This window comes from Papilio machaon, chromosome 14 (genome assembly GCF_912999745.1).
Source record: "Papilio machaon chromosome 14, ilPapMach1.1, whole genome shotgun sequence".
NCBI lineage: Eukaryota > Metazoa > Arthropoda > Insecta > Lepidoptera > Papilionidae > Papilio > Papilio machaon.
In genome coordinates, this window is record NC_059999.1 from 1707563 (window position 1) to 1730916 (window position 23354).

Consider the following 23354-nt stretch of genomic DNA (forward strand, 5'->3'; position numbering starts at 1 on the left):
CCATAGTCAACCAGTGGCCTGACCCAGTAGTGCTGGTTGGTTGACTTCACACATATCTTTGAATTTTTTCGCAGATATGTGCAGGTTGCATCACGATGTTTTCCTCCACTGTAAGAACATCAGATAAATGTATATATGAAAATAGAAAAACATATTGATACATGGTGGGATTCGAACCCAGGAATTGCAAATTACAAGTCAATTGCTTAACCCCTGAGCCACCGGCGTTTTTACACACACCTTATAAGATTATATTTAAATTAAGCATCAACGTGGTGAGGCACGTTGATTGAGTTGGTTAAAAAATATCCGGAATTGGTTTACGCAAACGTTTCAAAACATTACAAATGAAATCTTAGCAGTGAAGTAAAACATGTGCCTTACGAATTCTTAAAATTAATTTTGTAATTGGTTAAACTTATCGCTTAATACTTTTTAGTTCATAAGACTTCTTATAAGTTCTTCTGCGACTTTCTTAATTCTAACGTTTCCAGGTAATCTTAATTAAAATACAAAAATAACTTAACTGCACGTTAAAGGGATATTAATTTATCACGTGGCTTGAAATGTTTTTCCAGATAAAATTGAACACCACGAGATTTGTCAACTGTCCCATTTTAGGGTTCCGTACCTCAAAAAGAAAAAACGTAACCTGTATATCTGTTAAGATCCTTTTTCTCGGGAACGTATGGAGTGTGTATCGAGCTGGAATTAACATCAAGTAGGTGTCCCTTCGAGCTTTGAAAATATCAAACATCTAAGACAACGCAATTATAAGATGCAGCCGTTTATATCGCAATTTTAACAGTGGTAGATCCCGCAACAACAATATTTGTTGGGTTCACGAATTGGTCGGGTCGACCGGTGAAGTACGGCGACCACACAGAAGACAGGCGTGAAGTGGAAGCAATTCTGCGTACAGTCTAATGAGTGTGGTACCGGAGGCCTAATTTTAGTCCTCTTTCCCTTCCCACCATTTACTTATTAGGAAAGGATTGGAAGGAGAAGTGGATTTTATGGAGGAGGGGACGCATAGGAAGGAGAAATATCCTCTTTCTGATCGTCCCCTTCTCCGTTGATTAAAGGTAGGTAACCCATCTGCATTTGCGGATGTCTATGAGCAACGGTCGCCTCGCCATTTCAATCCAGGTGGCCGTTTGCTGGTTTGCCACCTTATGATATAAAAAAATAAAAAATCTCCTCAATTTTTGAGTCTCGCACTTCCCATAAACTTAGAATCTTGAAATTTGGTACCAAGCAATGTCCTAGCACAGATAAATGATAAATTGCAAAAACCTTAAATTTTTAGTGATGTACCTACAGGTTTATACAGAACACTCTGTGCGCGAGTCCGACTCGCACTTGGCCAGTTTTTTTTTTCTTTATGAAAACGTCACGTCGTCCAAGAGAATGATTTTGTTATACATATATACATGAAGTTAAATGTTATTATTTCCACATTTCCACAAAAACGAACTGTTCCAATGGAAAATATTGTTTTGCTTTTTAAGCGGCAACGAAATAAAAATAATTCTTTTTAATTAACTATTGTCTTTCATCCCACACGGATGAAGTAACGGGCAACAGCTGTTAGTATTGATAAGTTTTTTTTACTTCCTTTTATCTGTTGTCTATAATTCTATCAGAAGTAAATCTGAACATACAAATAGCGATAATAGATCAAAATTGTTCCGCTCATTAAAAAGATAAATTGAGACATTAACTGAATTTACTTCAATTATCATGCACTTATAAATGCAAGCTAATGTGATAAATTGTGAAAATCATGTCTCTCTGAAGTCAGTTACACACCTAACTGTACAGTTCGTATATTCAGTTAAAACTATGCTGTTAAAACTGATTGTGTGTCGCGGGCTTTAAAGACACAATCGTATTTCGTCATAAAAAGACACAATTATATCCTACTAGCTTTTACCCGCGACTCCGTCCGCGCGGAATAAAAAAAAATAGAAAACGGGGTAAATATTATCCTATGTCCTTTTCCTGGTCCTAAGCTACCTGCCCACCAATTTTCAGTCAAATCGATTCAGCCGTTCTCGAGTTATAAATGGTGTAACTAACACAACTTTCTTTTATATATATAGATATAGATAGATTAAATCGCTACAACTTGCTCGTTTGTCAGCTTCGTTAAATAAAGTTTTTTTTTTTATTTTCATGCTTCATTTAAAACACTCATTTGTGTAGGACAGGATTTGATATAGGTTAATGACGCATTTCTTTATCTGTTCGGTTTTGGTATGGACAGGATCTCAGCTGGATATATGTAATTCTTTTTAACATGTATGAACGCTTTGACGTTTTTAATTGTCTTTCTTTGACTATAAAAATAATCAGTTTATTTGTAAAAATCGTTGCCGTGTTCTGGCGAAATTATTAAACAAAAATATTTTATCTTTGTTTCGAATTCCACTAAGTGAGGTTGTTTTTTTTAAATGTTTTAGCAATAGAAATTTGTTGCTAAATAACTCTTATGAAGACCAAAGATTAGATATTTTACTGCTACTACTAATTTTAACTCTTTAAAAAAATAACGTCATATTAAATAGATTAGTCACTTCTAACGAATGTTGTTACAAAAGGTCACAGTGTAGTGGTGAATAATCAGAACCCGCTTTATCACAAGTACTAGGAAAAGGGTTTGAGAATTGTCGCCATTTCACTGTAATACGTAATTTTTACTTATGATTTGTAACCTAATAGAATTCAATTTTATTACAAGCTTTTATTTAGTTTCACTTGTCCCGATGTTCATCGTTAAATTCGATCGAAGTTATTAATTGAGCTGAAATTTTGCTTACAAATGTAAATAGCGTGACAATTCAATATTATGATGACATGGTGCTAATCTGTTGACGGAGCCGGTAGGCGACTAAAGGTACTTCACAATGAAACGACCAAACTTCGAATTTGGGGTTGTTTGAATCGTCTTAACATATTTTTCAAAAATCCAGGCAAAACTTTTGAAAACACATTAGAACATTAATCGGTATTATACTCAGGGTCGTGGTACTTAAGCCACCACTTAGTGTTTGATTTAGCTGGAGAAGTTTATCCTAAGGGTGGACATACACGTACTTCTTCTTGATCTCGAGCAAGTACGAATAATATCTTGAATACGAAATAAGACAGCAAATAGTAAGCAAAGTTTTGAGTTCGGTATTGTGATGTATGAGACATTCGAGATTTGTAACTACGAGTATACCGACGAAGAAATATCATAAGAAAACATTTTATTGCTCAATAAATCATTTTTATTAGACAATTACTGTGAATATTTTCATTTTACACGTACCACTATGAATTTCAAATGATTTACGTTGACGACATTTCTGAAAACCTAATTTGTTCTAGCTTCTGCATATATTTCCTTATCGGAATTGACAGAATTTATGACCTGACTAGGTATATTGTTGTCGTTGTGGACTATTTTATTAAATGGGCGGAAGCATATGCACTGCCAAATCAAGAAGCTGTTACTCTTGCTGACGTGATGTTTCTAAAGAAAAAAATGTTTATTGAGAGAAAACTATCAAAGATAGATTATATGCTATCGCGGACTTTTATTTAGCACATTTAAGGAGCTACAGTTATTCCATACATCGTTTTATGTAGGTTCTATATTTTAGCCTACGTAAGTGCTGAAAGCAAAAAAGTCTCTAATTTTCGCAACGCATTTTGAAGCAAAACTCAAAATCTACTAGTCTTCTAGTTATTTTAAAATGTCAAAAAAATGTGACCCATCTGTAAGCACTTCCTTTCGATTGAAATAATTACTTACCTAACGGAGCACCAGGGACGGAGCTTCGCGGTAATACACATAAAAAATAAAATAAAAAATACCGTCGAATTGATAACCTCCTTCTTTTTGAAGTCAAACTGTACAGCCAAATTATACGTCATATCATATTTGCATTATCATTCGACAAATTTGTAATTTAATAAAACAAAATCAACGGTATAGAGTCAATTGACCAAGAAATGGGTAATTATTGAATCCCCGGTTGGAAAATGTAACTATACTTAGGAGCGTCGGTGGCTCAGGGGTTAAGCACTTGACTTGTACTCTACAGGTCCTGGGTTCTAATCCCGCCATGTACTAATATGTTTTTCGATTTTTGATTTCCATATGTACATTTATCCGACGTTTTTACGATGAAGGAAAACATCGTGATGCAACCTGCACATATCTGAGAAGAAATTCAAAGATATGTGTGAAGCCAACCAACCCGCACTGGGCCAGCCGGACTATGGCCTAGTCACTCCTAACTTAGGGTAGGCTCCGAGCACCTCTGCGGGGACTTGTAGTGATTCGAGTTCAATAGCGATTTTGAAATCCTTAGTAAAAATCAGTCTTAAAATAACTTCATATCTCAAAATAATTTTGCTGTTGAAATTATATTCATTTTTTCTGACAAAGTTCGGTAATGACTATATAATTTTCACGGCTTTTGCCAACCCTATTAGGTGTAACTAACATTTTCCACACTATCTCATTAGTTACGCCAGGGCTGTCACGGCCACAATAATTGTTATAATCTTTGCTACTACAGTGTAAACAGTCGCATGTCATATTTCTAAAGAAAAAGTTGTGTTTGATGACATTCGTAAGTAATAACAACATAGTATACACAAATATTTTTACACTATATTTTTGGCTTATTTAAAAATTTAAAATATATAAAATTCACTTCACTCTTCCATAAGAAATGATATTTTGTAATACACAACACAATTCCCGTCTGTAACCCAGAGGGGTAGGTAGAGATCACGGACCTCCAATCGTTGTGGCCAAATGAACCTCCGCAAACCACGTTTCGCCATTTCGGGAGACGGAACGTGAACGGGTGGCGAACCGCGTCGCCACTTTTTTCCCGGGAATTCACACGTATCGTGATATGTTCGGGTATCACGACGTTTTCCTTAACCGTAAGAAAAATAGAAATTTTGTAAAAGTTTGTTAATAAATCGTACATTTCATTTACAGTCATCAACATTAGCAGAATGTCCAAAATTTTATTTAAAATTAACGGAACCCAATATGAAGGTAAGAAATAATAGGAATAATGTTTTTATCATTATTATAAGTATTATTTTGCATTGATGATGATGATGTAATCCCGGCCGATATCGGCCACGGCGACTGTCTTTAACTCCGGTTTTGACGTTGATGTGCTCGCATGTGGCTTATGTATCCAATTTTGTTTATGAAAATCCTCGTACATTGCGGACATGAGAGCACACCGTTCACGGAATTATAGCTAATAGCCGCAGGTGGTCGGGCTTTCAGCTCGTCGCGTCTGGCATCTAGCTCAAGGAGAAAATTACATTAAGAAATTACAGTAAAGTGCAAAGAAGGATAGCCAAACTAATTTAACCCACAAATTGACTAACTAACGTACTCAGTCATTACTGAAACGAGAAAGTAATGGCCATTTAATATTTCTCATTCTTAGCCTATGTCTCCCATGATGATACATCCTAAATAAAGAACCTGAGTAAAATTATATTTAATAAAGACTAACTGCCACAGATTTATTTTAGTAAGTTTCCTAGAGTTATCTAAAATGTTCTCTAGTGGACGGCAACTACGGTCCGGACTTCACCTTGAACGAATTCATAAGAACGGTAACGGGACTACACGGCACCAAGGCAATGTGTCACGAGGGCGGCTGCGGCGCATGTGTAGTCGCCGTACAAGCTCCGGCGCAGCCTAACAATGAAATGAAGATATTTTCAGTAAATTCTGTAGGTATTTAATACTTCATGGCAAAGTAAAGAGGCAAAGAGTTACCTCAATTGTTCTACGTTAAACAACATCTGAAGAACTGCGAATACTCTGTCGCCTTTAAAGGAAGTAAACTCTCTATAGATCGTCTTGGTTCAGATTTTGGTCATACAGCAGAGATAATTAAACGCTCTCATGCGTGGCATAAAGATACATGAAAAGCGAATTTTTCTTTTTGAATTTGCTGCTTTTACTCAATATTTTGTCTTTGCAGTGTCTAGTTTCCATTTTGTCATGTCATAGTTGGGAAGTAACAACTGTAGAAGGCATTGGAAACAGAACAATTGGCTATCACGACATTCAAACTCGTCTCGCTAAATTTAACGGCACTCAGTGTGGATATTGCACACCAGGTTGGGTCATGAATATGTACAGGTAAATACAATTTAAAATATGTAAAAGTAAATTGTTTCCAACAGTTACAATAAGACTTATATTGTGTGAAACTAATTAAAATCTTCTGATACTTTTTGATAAAAAAAATTCTGGATCAAGTCAAGGTCCACAAAAGGCAGTAGAACTATAAGAAGAACTTTATGATGATGTCAAGTATTTTTTCAGTTTGTACAAATCTAAAAATGGTTATCTGAGTGCAGCTGAAATAGAGAACTCTTTCGCAAGCAATATCTGTAGATGTACTGGATACAGATCAATAGCAGATGCTTTTAAGACATTTGCTAGAGATGCTGAAGAAGATATTCTTAGAAAACTAATTGACATAGAAGATATTTGTAAATTTAAAGCATGTGGTGTCAAATGTACAAAAATATGTTCCTACAGAAATTCACAGAAGTCAAATCCAGTCAAAATACAGTTTGATGAAGATACCAAGAAAGACTCTTGGTGCATTCTTGGTAATATGCAAAACGAACCATTAATGGTGAAAAACGACACATTCAGATGGTTTAAAGTTTATAAACTGTCTGATTTGTTCAAAGTTATAGAACAAAACGATGACTACAAAATAGTAGCCGGTAATACTGGTCAAGGTATGAAAAATAGCTCTGAATAAATCACGTATAATAGGCTTTTACGGACTTTAAGTACCGAAATATTTTTACTTTTAACAAATAACAACAATATTTTTAATCTTCTAGGAGTATATCATGTTAAAAAATATCCGACGCACATTATCGATATCTCTGATGTTATCGAACTTAAAGCGTTCTTACTTGATGTTAATTTGATATTGGGTGCTGGAATGACATTGTCTGACATGATGGAACTGTTTCTCAAAATGTCTTCAGAGAACGAAAATTTCTCATATTTAAAAGAATTCTACACTCACATGGATTTAGTAGCCCACATACCTGTAAAAAACGTAGGTACCACTGAAATTGCACCAAAAATACTTCGACAACGTTTATTTACTATTTTACTTTCATCACTATCAATTTGTGTTACACAAAATGACACTTCCCAATATATTTTGTTGAATGTATGTAAAATTTTACAAAATACAGAATAAGCACAATGTAAATAATTTAATTTCAGATTGGTACAATTGGCGGAAATTTATTTTTGAAACATTCAAATCCTGACTTTTCGTCTGATTTATTCCTACTATTTGAGACCGTTGGAGCCATGATAACAATTGGTAAGGCTTCAGTATTGTGTCTAAATTAATTATGAGATGTCTTCATACCGTTAACTTTACGTTATATTTACATTAACTATGCTTATCTTGCCCTAGGCTTTCTCTCACTAAATTTGCTATAGTTCAAACATAGCTCAAGTCAAATTATGTAATATTTTACGTTTATTTTTGTATTTAGGAAATAATATTGACAATAGAAGAACGCTCACTCTTCAGGATTTTTTAAAAACTGATATGAAAAGAGAAATTATAATAAATGTGCTGCTGCCGCCATTACCCAATAACTGCTTCGTTAGAACTTTTAAGGTAAAATAATTATGTAAAAAATGAAATACCAATAAAAAAGGAACAAACATTTTACGCAACTGTTTATTTTAGATTATGCCTAGGTCTCAAAATGCACATGCCATCGTCAATGCCGGATTTCTTTTCAACTTAGACCAAAACACGGGAACTATTAAGGAAACAAGTATTGTATATGGTGGTATAGCTCCAGACTTTGTACATGCTCAGAGAACTGAAGCAATATTAATAGGCAATGATATCTTTACTGACGAAATATTACAACGAGCCTTAACCACTTTATCTGAAGAATTAATCCCTGTTGAAGCACCACCAGAACCTTCAGCTGCGTTTAGGAAAATGTTAGCAATCGCCCTATTTTACAAGGTATGAATTATAAAATAAAAATAAAACCACTATTAAAATTCACTATGAACGACATGACATTTTTCAGTTTCTTTCGGCTTTAATATGAATTTTATGTTAAAATTTCAGGCCGTGTTAAACTTATGTCCCGAAAATAAAATAAATCCAACTTTCAAGTCGGGGGGTGAAACATTAAAAAGAATTTCGTCGAAAGGCAGTCAAGTTTTTGATACAGACAAAAGTTTATGGCCTTTGAATCAACCAATTCCTAAATTAGAAGCTTTAAGTCAGTGTAGTGGTGAAGCGGCTTTTGCTAATGACTTTCCAAAGCAAGTTGGTGAGGTGTTTGCAGCGTTTGTTACAGCTGATGTAAATCCAGGCAGTGTTATAAATAATTTTGATACGACAGAAGCTTTTGTAAGTAGACCATAGATAGGAAAGAATCCTCATAACTTCTAATAATGTTGAAATTATTAAATTTCATTACAGAAAATTCCGGGAGTAATTGCTTTCTACACTGCCAAAGATATACCTGGTGTGAATTCGTTTACACCTTTCTACACACCTCTATTAATTGAAGACGAAGAAATTCTATGCTCGAAAGTAGTAAGGTTTTATGGTCAGCCAGTTGGTATTATTGTTGCGGATAGAGAAAAGACAGCAAATAAAGCAGCAGAGCTTGTCAAAGTGAATTACACAGTAAATCAAAACAAACCATTACTTACAATTGATGATGTTTTAAAATCTGATGAGAAGGATAAAAGAATTGTAACAGATAAAGTTGTTGAGCCTACGGACAAAGGAGATGATGTTAAAGCTGTGTTGTATGGAGAATTTAATTACCGATCACAATATCACTATTACATGGAGCCACAAACTTGCGTAGTAACACCTACAGAAGACGGCCTTGAAGTATATGCCGCAACACAGTGGCTTGACGTAACAGGTATATCAGTGGCTCAATGTTTAAATGTCCCAGTTAATAGGTAACTGTTTAATTTGTATAAATTGTTTTATAAATCTAAAATTATGTTAAGAAGTAGAATTCATAAATAAAATACATAGGCGATATGTTTTAAATGTGTTTAAAAACTAACCAAATTCTTTGTAGCTAAGCAAGATATTTTTTATTCCAGTGTAAATGTGATTGTACGTCGCGTCGGAGGATCGTATGGAGGTAAAATAACCAGGTCAGGACAAATAGCTTGCGGAGCGGCCTTGGTATCACATTTGCTTGGAAAAACTTGCCGACTTATCATGTCACTGAAAACTAACATGAAAATTATCGGAAAGAGAACACCAACGTATGCCAAATACGAAGTAAGTGAACAATGTGACATAAACTTTCACGACCGCAATAACTATACAAATATATGCGATCCATCACACTATCTTTAACTAAACTAGGATAACAATATGCTTGTTTAAATGTTTCAGCAGTGGAAACCTATCATATTTTGTTTTATTTCCAGGTTGGGATTAATAATGAAGGAGAAATTCAATATTTGCGAAACGTTTTTTATCAAAACAATGGCGCCTCGTGGAACGAAAAAATGACCTATATAGTTTTTAAACATTTCTATAATTGTTATGATTATAAAAGGTGGTATGTAGAAGCTAATAGTTTTATATCTGACTTACCTTCAAATACGTGGTGCAGGGCGCCTGGTAAGTAAAACCTTAATATTAATTATAGATAACAACAAAACAATTACTAAACAACTATACCTTTTAGGTTCGTCAGAAGGAATAGCTATGATCGAAGAGATAATGGAACGTATTTCTCATCAAACTGGTAAAGATCCGATTCAGACAAGATTAATAAATATGACCAAAGAAAACAATCCTATACCAGAATTAATTGAACAAATTAAACAGGATTCAGATTATGAAAATAGGCTAAATGAAATTGCTAATTTCAATAAAAGCAATCGCTGGAGGAAACGAGCAATAAAATTGATGCCGATGACATATGAGATATTTTATGTAGGTCCTTATAGTGCATCAGTTTCAGTGTGTCATGCTGATGGTTCTGTTATTATATTTCATGGTGGAATAGAAATGGGCCAAGGTATCAATACAAAAGTCGCACAGGTTTGTGCTTACACTTTAAAGATACCACTTGAAAAAGTTAGTGTAAAAACTAGCAGTACTTTTACATCACCAAATAGCATGGCTACAGCAGGCAGCATTGGGAGTGAATGTGTCGCATTCGCAGTTATAAAGGCTTGTGAAACTATACTAGAAAGATTGAAGCCCTTTAAAGAAAAAAATGAAAATGCTACATGGAATGAAATTGTAAAGGAAGCATTTCTTGCTGGTGTTCATTTACAAGCTTCTTATATGTATGACACATCAGATACATCATTGAAAACCTATGCGATCTATGGAGTTGTTGTATTGGAAGTAGAGCTTGATGTTTTAACTGGTAATCATGACATCCGTCGAGTTGACTTACTTGAAGATACAGGTAGAAGCCTGAGTCCAGAAATTGATATAGGACAGGTGATTGAACCTTAGTTCAATTGTTTATTTTCATAAAAATATGAACACAACTTATCAAGCAATCTTGATCCTTTGCTTTTAGATCGAAGGTGCTTTTGTTATGGGACTTGGGTACTGGACATCAGAGAACATAATATATGATCCAACAAACGGTAACATATTAACGGATCGCACTTGGACGTACAAACCTCCGGGATTAAAAGATATTCCTGCAGATTTCAGAATCTACTTTCAAAGGAATTCGAGAAATGAAGTTGGTGTTCTTCAGTCGAAAGGTATAATTATTGTTAATGCAATAATAATTGGACTAAATTAAGAAGAAACGAATCCGGTTTTTAAAAGTTGAATTGAAATTTTCGAAACACTGAATTTTAATCGAAAAATTCGGAATTTAAAATTAAAATGTTCTTCAATACTTTAATTAAAATTTATTCCACAGCGACTGGTGAACCTGCACTTTGTTTGGCAGCAGTCATCACTCACGCACTACGAGAAACCATTCGCTTGTGCCGATTGGACGCAGGATATGATGATCATTGGGTGGAATTAGGTATTACAATCACTAAAAACATAAATTCATGTTACTCTAATCGTCGTTGTATCAAGCTTGTGTATATGTTTTTTTGTTTTCAGGACATCCGTGCTCAGTTGAAAATATTTTTATGGCTATGGGTCACAAGCTGGAACATTTTAAACTGACGTAGTACATAAGTTATAGTTATAGTTTACAGTTGAATCTAGCTAAACGGGGGTCTAAGGGAGCGCAATATTTTTCTCGCGTATTTTCTCGCTTATTGAGGGCGTCAGTTGAAACCGAACAATGACTCTCGCTTATCCAGGTTTGACTGTACTTCTGTTATTGTTTCTAACAGAAGAATTAAACGAAAACATTGAAAAAATAGACGGAACTAAAGTGTTTTACTAACAATCTTTTGCCACTTTAAAAACACTGTTTTCGAATGGCTCCATTTTTTTTAATAAAGGCAAATTGCTACTAACAACAGTATTAACTATGAGGCAATTAAGTCTTTATAAAATAACAACTTCTCTAATTGTGTAAGTGTTTTTGTGTTAACGAATATGTTTCAAATAAGTCTCTAAACGTTACAAGTTTTTGTTAATATTAATATCACGTGTTATAATTTCTTTTTTGTTTGTATTATTAATGTTTTGTGGATTGGTAAAATAAAAATTAAATGGAAAAATTTATGTTTACTTTTTTTTCGATTAAAAACTTTTGTTTTGTACATAACTTTATTCACTTCTTTGTTTCATAGAATATCGAAACAATTCTGTTTAAATATTCAAAGGTCCCTCCCCAGTTGTCTATCATTTTGTTTCAGTTTAAACAAGCTACAACTTCGTACTATTTACCTTATTAATTATTAACATTTAAAGGACTTAATAATTATGATTTTATTTACAATCAACGGTAATACATATTTAAATAATGAAGTTTTTTTAAAGCCTAAAAAACACTAAGCTTTTATATTGAAGTCATCATGATCTTGCCCTTTACTCTACGTAGAGTTGGCAAAGTATATACTACTCTTCCATCCATCTCTATCAGCCGTTATATTTGAATTCAATCCTTCGTTTAAAATATTTTTCATAGATTGGACTTGAAGATTTGTTAACTTTTTTTTTATGAAGTAAGGATAGTTCTTTTCCAAGATAGGTATACACGCAACCTACTTTTTACTCTAATTATATTATTGTGACGTACATTTCCTCCACCATAGGTTTGTAGGCGGTATCTTATACATTTGCCGAGAAAAGTGTTTTTTTTTTTTTTGATTTAAGAAAAACACATTTTTTAATACGAAAGTAGAATAACTTTGAGTCTAAATTTAATAACCTCTCGACGATTTTTTTTTAATTTTAGAAGCTTGATGAAATTTATTTTCACACTTTTCATCGTCTTTCTACTATTTTTCTAAAATCGTTTAAATTCGTTAAAACTTAGTTTATTTACTAGTAAATACATATGTATTACGATTATTATTTACTATACACCCAATTTAATTTACCTCCAGGGTGTGAATAAAAAAACTATTTTATTTTCTAAACAAATAAAATGAATATTGAGTTTTGTTGACGACTGTACCCTGTTCCACGCCGTAGGAAAGCGCTGCAACCGCGGTCAAGTAATACAACAGCTGCCTTCGCTTGCGGACTTTGTCGTGTAAGTGATTTTTTTAATTCCGTACTTACATAGTACCTACATATTATATCAATCTGCATTTTGGTAGTTTCTTAAATGATACGTTAGTTTCTAAGGTGAAATTAGTTTAATTTTTTTTGTAACACATTTTCTTCAAGTTGTTTTAAAGCTACTTGGATACGTTGGGTAATTTTTCAAAATAAACCGTTAAAAATATTAGGTGTGATTTATAGCAATGCAACGCAATATTAAGTAATGTTCAAAAGCTAAATATTAAAAACAAAATCATATGATTATAAAAGAAGCAAATATTCTTTGAGAAGACCGTTGTTGTTAAAACAAAATAATAATCCCTTGGTTTAAGGTGATATAAATACTTTGCTTTTAACATTAAATAATCTATTTTGCTAAGAAAACTGTAAATAAAATCAATAACAAACTATCGATGCTAATTTTAGTGTAATATTCGATTGATTTTAGATTTTTTTTCTTTATAATTTGTCTAACAATGACAGAGTAGTTGGTGACGTGGGCGTCTATTAAACCCGTGCAATAATAACAATCTGCCGTGCGAACCTCGCAACCTGCACAATAACCAGCCCTTTCTATCGATTCCAATCCTATTCTATGATTATCTCTAATCGCTTAATTTAATTTCTTTTCCTTTCGCATAATTCGTGTGACGTAAACATCTTTTTTTTAATTTCCAACAATTTTAAAATACAATTCACAATCTGTCAAGATTTTTTTATCTTGCCAAAAATAGTATAACTACACTGTACTACAACTTAATAATAATTAGATTATATTGTATATATGTAGAGTATTTTTAAACGAAGTTAAAATAATATAACGTTAGAATATAGGGTGGAAGGCATTAGAGAAGGGTTATTAACCACACCTGTTGTAAAAAGGTGACTTATCCCTTTAACCATAGTCAAACTTTGGTTTTAAAAGTATGAAATGTTTTAATAATGTCTAGAATTTTGCCATAGAGTTTAAACTGCAATACGATGCAGTTTCCAACGCATATAAAAATCGCGGCAGGATCGCTCGGAACAGCAGTATTTGGTGTACTTTTTGGATGGGTCATTTTTCCTACCGTGTTAAAGAGTCAATTAAAAAAGGTGAGTTTTTTTTTTCTATAATCGCTTTTAATACTTCGTCCTTTGTTAAATATTTGGTGAAATAAATTGAAATGTATCTAATTTTAGTAAATTAATATTACAAATGACAAAGCTTTGAACGAAATGTTAGAAAGAACAAATTCCTATGTTTACAATAAGGTACATTTAAATATCACGAACATAATAAAAAACGTAATTTCAAAACACATTCTAGATTTTTTTGAGTGGGTTTTACTTTAAACACATGTTTTGAATTCACTCTTAACAAAAACGTACAATAATATTGTGATAAAAATGTAAAGTTGATTTTGGTAGAGATCCTTTTTAATATTTTGTATGAAACTTGGTCTTATCGAAACTATTATAATTAGTAAAGGAATGAGAAGGGGAAATGGATTTGAATGAGAAATATCCTCTTTCTGTGCGTCCTTCAGCGTTGACTAAAGGTAGGCCACGCATCTGCATTTCCGGATGGTCGCCACCGGAGGCAACGGTCGCCTCGCTATTTCGGTAAATCAAGGTGGTCGTTTTATGTTTGCCACTTTTTGATATTAAAAAAAACCAATAAAATGTTTGAATTGAACATCAAAAATGTGGCAAAATATTATATCTTCTAAAACAGCCTTATTTTAAAACGTACAAAATTTTTATCCTTAAATATTAAATAACAGGTTTTCTTCCCTTAAATAACGATAAATATACATCGTAAGGAAAATTAAAACACGATACACAAATTGAGTTAATAAAGGCTTCACATTTTAATTAAAGGAATAGCGAGAGCAATAAAAGCTAATTAATTCAATAACAATTATACGGTTAAGATTAATTAAAACTGACTGCGAGTTCCGCGATCATTTTTGGCAATACAAAATATTGAACAAAAACTTTATTTGTTCATATTCCACTTTCGAAAGTAAGAAAAATTCAGCGTCTATCTTACTTCTTACTAATACATATTATAAATACGAATGTTTAGATGAATGGATGGGTGGATGTTTGAAGGTATCTCCAGAACGGTTCCACGGATCTTGATGACATTTGGCACACATGTGGAACATAGTCTAGAAGAACAGATAGGCTACTTATTACGTTTTCTTTTAATTCCGCACGGACGGAGTCGTGGGCGACAGCTAGTTTAATAATAAATTGAAAAAAAAGAAACAATTTTCTTTCATATTCACTGTCTTCACGAAGCCAAAAGGTCAGCATATTTTGAGGAAAGCAAAGGAGCATGAGACAAGAACTTTAAAAATAAATAAGGAGAGATATATCGGCAGGGGTAGACTTAAGTAGGGATGGATAGATTACGTGATATGAAGGGAGTAACGACTGAAATTATCTGTTTGGGGGATGAAAACCCGTTGTGCCGATTTCACATAGATTAGGATAAGACAGACAGACACATTATGTACTATGAAGACAGATATTAATCAACTTTTTTTTTTCTAGCAAATGACATTGTCGCCTAAAACAGATGTTCGTCAGATGTGGCAAAAGATACCGTTTCCTTTGGATTTTAAGATATATCTTTTTAATTATACAAATGCTGAGGAAGTACAAAAAGGGGCGATACCAATCGTAAAAGAAGTTGGACCGTATTATTTTGAGTAAATAATTTTTATTATTCACAATCTTTAATATTGTATTATTTTATTTTAGTACACAACTTAATATCGATTTCAGTTTTTGTTTGCTTTTTTTATTTCAATTCCAATTACACGATACAACACGTTATTTGTTAATAATAACAAGTTGTATTGAAGTTAATAAAAACCTTCATTCAGTCCAGTCATTATTTTATCTAAGACATTCATTAAAGTTCTGTCTATCATTTTTTAAATTACACTTCGTGAACAAACATGTTTTTTAAGTTTTTATTTCTTACTTTTTGTCAATTTCTAATATGATTTTTTTTAAGAACTCTGGTAAACTAATAGTTGAAATATCACTCGAATTCTTTGAAACATCATCTTTAAAAAAAATATTAATTGTAGTTATGACCAAGGATAGAAGAGGAAGCCAATAGACTAAAAAAATTGTTACAACTCCTTTGAAATGAAACATGTTTGCTATAAGAATTCATGATATGAGGACTCTTGTAAATTCTAGAATATTCTTAATTATTTATATCACTGTAACTAGGGCGTTATGACAGGCTATAAATATTTTACACGAGACATGACCAACAACAGAGGTTTAAATGCATTTATTATTTACCGCAATCGATAGAAAAATTGCTGTTACTATATTTTTCAAATGCCAAACCTTGATTAGTGTGAACTATAAAGTATTGCGTAGAAATCATTACAGTCAAAGAGCGTACAACGGTTGCTGAAATGGAATGTACTAGTTTTTAATATGATTATATTCCAAGTAATAACTTAATCATATGCATCAGCTACACCAATTACGATTTAAAATAATTCACAGATAGAATTTATACAACTCAGAATGATATAAGCAGAGCATGAATTAATTGACATGAAGTTTAAATAGGCTCGAATTGTGATTTTTATTTTTCTTAAAATATCTTAGAAAGGTCGTGTAATTGTAAATCATATTATTTTATTATGCAGAGAATGGAAGGAAAAAGTCGAGGTAGAAGATCACGATGACTCTGACACAATAACGTACAAGAAATTGGACACTTTCTACTTCAAGAAAGAACTATGCGGACCGGGTCTGACGGGAGAAGAGCTCATTGTTTTGCCACACCCATTTATGATGGTAATATATTTTTACTATTATCATGAAGAATCATTGACCCATTTATCATGAATGTATAAGTTTGAAACTGGCAACAACAGTTGATGCAGAATAGGCATGTTTCAAAGCCAGATTAATAAACCCGATTCACTATCAAATTTTTTGGTTAATAAAGGTGTCTATATCACAACAACATAATTTTCTTTTTAATTTTTATGTATTATTTTCTTTTACAGGGCACGATAGGAGTAGTAATCCGCGATAAGCCAGCGATGCTCAACATGATCGGAAAAGCTTTTAATGGCATTTTCGAAAATCCACCCGACATTTTCGTTCGCGCAAAAGCTTTGGATATATTGTTTAGAGGCATCGTCATTAATTGCGCTAGAACGGAGTTTGCTCCTAAAGCTCTTTGCGCCGCACTAAAGAAAGAAGCAGCTAATAGTCTTATTTTTGGGCCAAATAATCAATATGTCTTCTCTTTATTTGGCATGGTAAGTTCTGAGCTAGACGTTTGTTACTACAAGTAGACATACGACCATTCGGCTCATAAGTTGTTAAATGAACCCTGAATAGCTATACTAGACTACCTCAATCTTCAAAATTTGACAACCCTTTAATATTTTAACGGATGTTAATACTTCCTGTGCCTGAGGAACCGACGAACTTCTAAACTTCTTTTTCGTTATTCTTACTTTCTCAAATGGAGGAACCTTCAATTTCTGGAAGTTAACTTTAATATACAGACACCAATCAATCGATTTTAATTTACATTTATAACATGTTCTAGCGTAACGGTACCACTGACAGTCATGTTGTGACAGTCATGAGAGGTATGAACAACGTAATGGACGTCGGCAAAGTTATAGCAATCGACGGCAAACCCAAGATGGAAATATTCAGGGATAAATGTAACGAGTACGAGGGTACAGATGGCACTGTTTTCCCTCCATTTCTAACGCAGTCTGATCGTCTTGAGTCGTTTTCTGGAGATTTATGCAGGTGTTGTTCGTGATTTTTGTTTTTGGTTTCATTAAGATAACAAATTATATCCTTAGATAGACCTTTGACAATCAAAGGTGAACTTTTTCGAATTAACTATCAACGTCTTCGTCATGCATGCCTTAGATCTAAAGTTTCCAGATTTGATAATCATCTTCTTGATTGACTACGAAATCACATCAAAAAGAACTTGAACAAATATTTAACATATTTTTAATTACTATATATAATTTTTGTTAACTAACAGATCATTTAAACCATGGTTCCAAAAAGAGTCATCGTACACCGGAATCAAGACCAATCGGTACATCGCTAACATCGGAGATTATGCGAACGATCCTGACCTTCAGTGCTATTGTGACAGTCCGGACACTTGCCCGGCTAAGGGAATGATGGATCTAATTAAATGTATGGGAGCTCCGTTGTACGTTTCCCTACCACATTTCTTAGACTGTGACCCTAAGATTGGGGAATCCGTGAAGGGACTGAACCCTGATGTGAATGAACATGAGATATTAATTGATTTTGAACCGGTACGTATGAATAATTATTATTATTATTGTTTATTTATTTATTTGTAATACAATGATAACTTAAAATACAACTATGTCCCACAAAATTTTATAAAATAATTTTAATGAATTAAGATTATTTAAACCTTTATGAGACATTATTTTCAAGTAATTAGAAAAAGTAAATTGTATTCGCAACAGATGACAGTGAATTATAATAATACTAGCTATCACCTGCGACTCCGTCTACGCGGAATTAAAAAACGTAATAAGTTCCCTATGTGTTCTTCCAGACTATGTTCTACATCTGTGCCAAATTTCGTCAAGATCTGTTGAGCCGTTTCGGAGATACCTCCAAAGTAACATCCATCCATCCATCTGAACATTCGCATTCATAATATTAGTATGACGAATGTGAAGCTGTATGAAACTATGTGGAACTTTCTTATGTGTTGGATCTTTATCGTATTTCTAATTTCAGATCACAGGTACACCTCTAGTTGCTAGACAACGTGTCCAGTTTAATTTAAAGTTGGTGAAAACCGAAAAAATAGAGCTGTGCAAAGATTTACCTGATACTATTGTACCTTTATTCTGGATCGAGGAGGTAATTATCATTACTCGAAAAATCCCGGCGAAATTTTCTTATATGCTTAAAAGCAAAAAGTTGAAATACTGTCATGTCAGTTAAATTTGCGAGTGACAAATATATTAAAAAGCACATCCCAACTTAGTTGAATTGAATTAACAGCTAGTGTTTTAAAAAATGTATTTAAAATTTGCGAGTGATAAATATATTAAAAAGCACATCCCAACTTAGTTGAATTGAATTAACAGCTAGTATTTTAAAAAATGTATTTAAAATTTGCGAGTGATAAATATATTAAAAAGCACATCCCAACTTAGTTGAATTGAATTAACAGCTAGTGTTTTAAAAAATGTATTTAAAATTTGCGAGTGATAAATATATTAAAAAGCACATCCCAACTTAGTTGAATTGAATTAACAGCTAGTGTTTTAAAAAATGTATTTAAAATTTGCGAGTGACAAATATATTAAAAAGCACATCCCAACTTAGTTGAAATGAATTAACAGCTAGTGTTTTAAAAAATGTATTTAAAATTGTGCGTATGAACAAAATAGTATCTTATTTTTATGGATAAAAAATTAATACAGTTACATCATGTCTTATTTTATAACTATTGCGCCTACGGACAGAACATCGAAAAAAAATGAACTGTGTAAAACATTATTCCTCTTTTTAATTTGTTTAATGTTGAAAGTAAAATTAAATGTAATGTTTTTTCTCTCCGTTTAGACACTAAACGTAATATGTATTGAATCAATGCAAGGGGATGAGATTGGCAAACTAGATTTTTTTTTTGGGCGGCCTTATGCCGCCCTCTTAATGGCAAACTAGTTCAGGAGTCAACGCTCTAATCAAAATGTATATAAATTAATGCCCCATTGAAACTTTTAATAATTATTCTTACAGGGTTTAGCGCTGAACAAAACATTTACAAATATGCTGAAGCACCAACTGTTTATACCAAAACGCGTGGTGGGTGTGCTGCGATGGTTGCTGGTCTCATTCGGGTTACTCACTGCAATGGCTTGTATACTATTTCATTATAAAGGTATTAATTGTCTACTTACATAGTTTATGAACTAAATCTAGAAGTATTAGTGGATAAGTTTAAATTTTTGATATTACTTATTATGATAAACTATAAGTTACTAAAAATTTCGTCAAGATTAGTAAGAAAATGAAGATTTTAGACTAAAAAATAATCCAAGAGATATTTCCAAATGTGTAGTAGTCACTTTTGCATTAACAATTTACAGTAAATTTTATGTCAAAGCATAAATATTTTATTGATTTTATGTAAGAAAATGTTCATGCTTTTTATCCTTTCTTACATCAATCATCATGCAAAATAGAGTATCGTTGTTAAATGTTTATTTTTGAATTAAATTTAATTGTAATTTCAATACAATGTTACTTTAAATTATAATGATCATTTTACAACAGTTTTATATTTTATAAAATACTATTAATAATTTTTTGAAATATTATTATTACTAACTATTTTATTTAATTTGATCGCGATTTAATTTGATATTAGAATTTCAAAAATAAATAAATATGTAAATTAAACAATTTAATTCCATTTAATATTTCTTCTATTCATAACGTAATAATATTAATTTTGTAATTTACATAAAATTACAAAATTAATATGAAACAACCTTAACACTTGTTATACTGTATAATGTTAAATAAATATTAGGCTTCACAGAACATGTGTAATATTCCAAGCATATTAATTTAAAACAAATATTAAATATTTATCAAAAGCATAATTTAATTATAAATCTAATCAAAATCAGTGGAAACAAGTAATGATAAATGCGAAATGACACGTTTATAAAATTCGAAATATTTCATATACCTAATGATTGAAGAATTCGACTGTTAAATTTTATTCAAAAAACAAAACAACTATTCATCAAGACGATTCTAAACCAAACTCGACGAGGTTGTTTTCATTAGGAAGTTCCTATGGCCACCTTCTAGCACCATGTCATCTTAATATTGTATCGTCACTTGATTTACACATTTATCCAAAATTTCAGCTCAATCAGTAACCGAGAAGTGGATTAAATTTAATTTACATAATTAAATGACAAACATTGGGACAGGTGACATTAAATAAAAGCTTGTAAAATCGAACAAAGCGTGCTATAAACTCTAATATCTTACACTGGTCATATTGTCAGAACAATTAAAAAACGAAATAGAATATTTGACTTCTGTCTTCTGTGAGGATATTTAACAAGAGTCCTTATATTTAGTATCAGATGTTGCTCTACCACTAATGTTACTCTAAAATCTTCATTAAATACTGTATACTATTGTCACTAACGTTATTACATTACCCGGCATTTGACACATCGGGGATAAGAGTACACTTGTGTTGTGAGTGCCAACTTAAACGAGTGTAATTTATTTTGACAGATAACATCATGCGCTTCGCTGTGTCAAATGGTTCCGACTCAGCAGCTAAAATCAGACCAGAGGAAACGGAACAGAGAGATATAAGCGTCATTGGAGAAGCTCGGGAACCTCCCAAAGTTGAAATGTAATCTTTAATACGTTATAAGGTCCGACACACACTAGTTTTAAAAGAGACCGAACAGTGAGGTAGTGCTGTAGACAGTACAATACTGCTTAATTTCCAAATATATATGCTATATCTGCTGTGCTGCCTTCGTGTGAAACAATACGTACTCGGTGAAGTGTGTGCACGGCCTAATAATCCTTAGTTTTCTTAGAACCCACAGAATTGAAGGCTTATAGTAGATGTCAAATATCTTGGCAGCTCCAAACATCAGTCATATCTACGTGCCGCTGCGCAGAACAAAATGTTAGATTGAATAAGAGAACGTTGTGCTGCTAAGATATTTGAAAAGACTTGTATAAGTCTTTTTAGTATTGAATTTAGTCACTATTTTTCTAATCGTTGTAATTTTTTTATAGTCTATGGCAAAAATAAATTATCAATACACACATTAGATACAATCACCAAATGCATATCTTAGCACAATATAAGTTTAGTTTTTTATAGGTATTCACATTATTTTATTGCCTTTTTACTTAATATTATAAAAAAAAATAATGTAACATTCTCCCACTATGTGTTACATAAAATTAATAAATATTATTATTATTAATTATATATTATATTCGATGTGTTACTAGTTTTAATGTTTATATTCTTACACGCACAAAATAAATTTATTAAACGTTCAAAGTTTTTTAACAATGTGTTTTATTGGAATAATTAATTAATATAATTCTCAAAGAATATAACGTAATCTTACTAATGTTTTAAATGCGAATGTTTGGATGGATGGATGGATGGTTTGCTTGAAGGTATCTCCGGAACGACTCAACGAATCTTGATGATATTTGGCACAGATGTAGAACATAGTCTGGAAGAACACATAGGCTACTTGTCAACTTTTTTTTTTTAATTCCACGCTAACTAACTCGCAGGCGACAGCTAGTAAGGGTATAATAATTTACTTAAATTCAACAATTTCATAAAATTAAAGAGATGTTTTAAGTAATTATATTACGTCTTAGAATAGACTCGTAATACATTTTCAGTAAAACATGATGGCTAGAGCGAAAACAAAATGTTAAAATTTCTAATTTCCTTATATAAATTCATGAGTTTGGTACCTCAAGGGAATACCCATGGGAAAATTACTCTTGAAGTAATTTTAAACATTGTTGTTCATAAACATTCTTGTTGTTAAATAAACCATTCAGAAAGCCGCGGACATATTTACCAAAATAAGTATTAAGACTAATACAAAAAAAAAAATAGTTATTCAACAAGATATCGTCAAATGTTTCTTGAGAACTCAACGAGAATGTCAACTTATAGCTGGTTACGATAAATTAAAATGTCTATTTTAAACCGCTTATTTTACATTTAAAGCGAAATTTGAATATGTAAGCATATGTCGAAGTTGCAACTAAAACTTTCCGCTAACTTTTCATTATTAAATGTCTTAGCCATGGAAGTTGTTAACAAGTTGTTTGTGATTTTAAATGTAAGCTTACAAAGCACTTTATAAACTAAACATCTCCCTGGCCTTTTCCCACTCACGTGAGGTCAGCAAGGTTTTATAAACCTTAATGTTTTGACTTCAGTTTTTACGGCCGGCCGCCTACCTCTCACCAACCCTACTTGGGAGGATAAACTTAACATATAAAACCCATTTAAATGAGTGAAATGTAAAACTTTCAGGATATTTTTATTGTAAAATACGAGGGGTTCCTAATGAAGTGACCACAGAAAATATTTACAACGATTGTTTTAAATGTTTTCTGTGGTCACATAAAGAATTACAGAAATTAAAATTGCTAAGCAAATAGAAGAAATGGAATTAGACCTCTGAGTTTATATCCACAGTCGGAATACTTATCTTGTCTCCGTTCTCTCTTCTAAAAAACAAGTACGAAGATAGACACTTTTTTACATCTCTTTCGGCAATAGAAAGACACGGTTTTATGTAACAAAGGGCATAAAATTAACGGTGTTTATGTTTAATGGATTTTGATAAATAACTGTGTTGTAATTTATTTCTATTTCCCGCGCTTTCATTGCCTTCCTTGTTCCTTAGTTGTCAGTAACAGATTTCTAACCTTGGCCTAGTTTAGTTATTGTTTTGACGCTTTAGGTTTTTGGTAAGTAATTATTGAAATTTA

At 32.4% G+C, this 23354-nt stretch overlaps 1 protein-coding gene across 1 annotated transcript; it reads left to right on the forward strand.

Moving 5' to 3' along the window:
• Positions 1-5014: 5014 nt before the first annotated feature.
• Positions 5015-21532, forward strand: LOC106720051 (xanthine dehydrogenase/oxidase-like). Its single transcript, XM_045681069.1, has 25 exons — positions 5015-5068; positions 5600-5769; positions 6024-6184; positions 6371-6798; positions 6907-7130; positions 7304-7406; positions 7585-7712; positions 7785-8075; positions 8184-8471; positions 8544-9040; positions 9191-9374; positions 9527-9722; positions 9790-10559; positions 10642-10834; positions 10999-11109; positions 11193-11262; positions 13721-13850; positions 15300-15457; positions 16427-16577; positions 16793-17050; positions 17347-17558; positions 17806-18091; positions 18552-18677; positions 19566-19707; positions 21090-21532. The coding sequence occupies exons 1-25, from the start codon at positions 5026-5028 to the stop codon at positions 21215-21217; spliced, it is 5448 nt and encodes a 1815-aa protein (XP_045537025.1). The 5' UTR covers positions 5015-5025; the 3' UTR covers positions 21218-21532.
• Positions 21533-23354: the final 1822 nt, after the last annotated feature.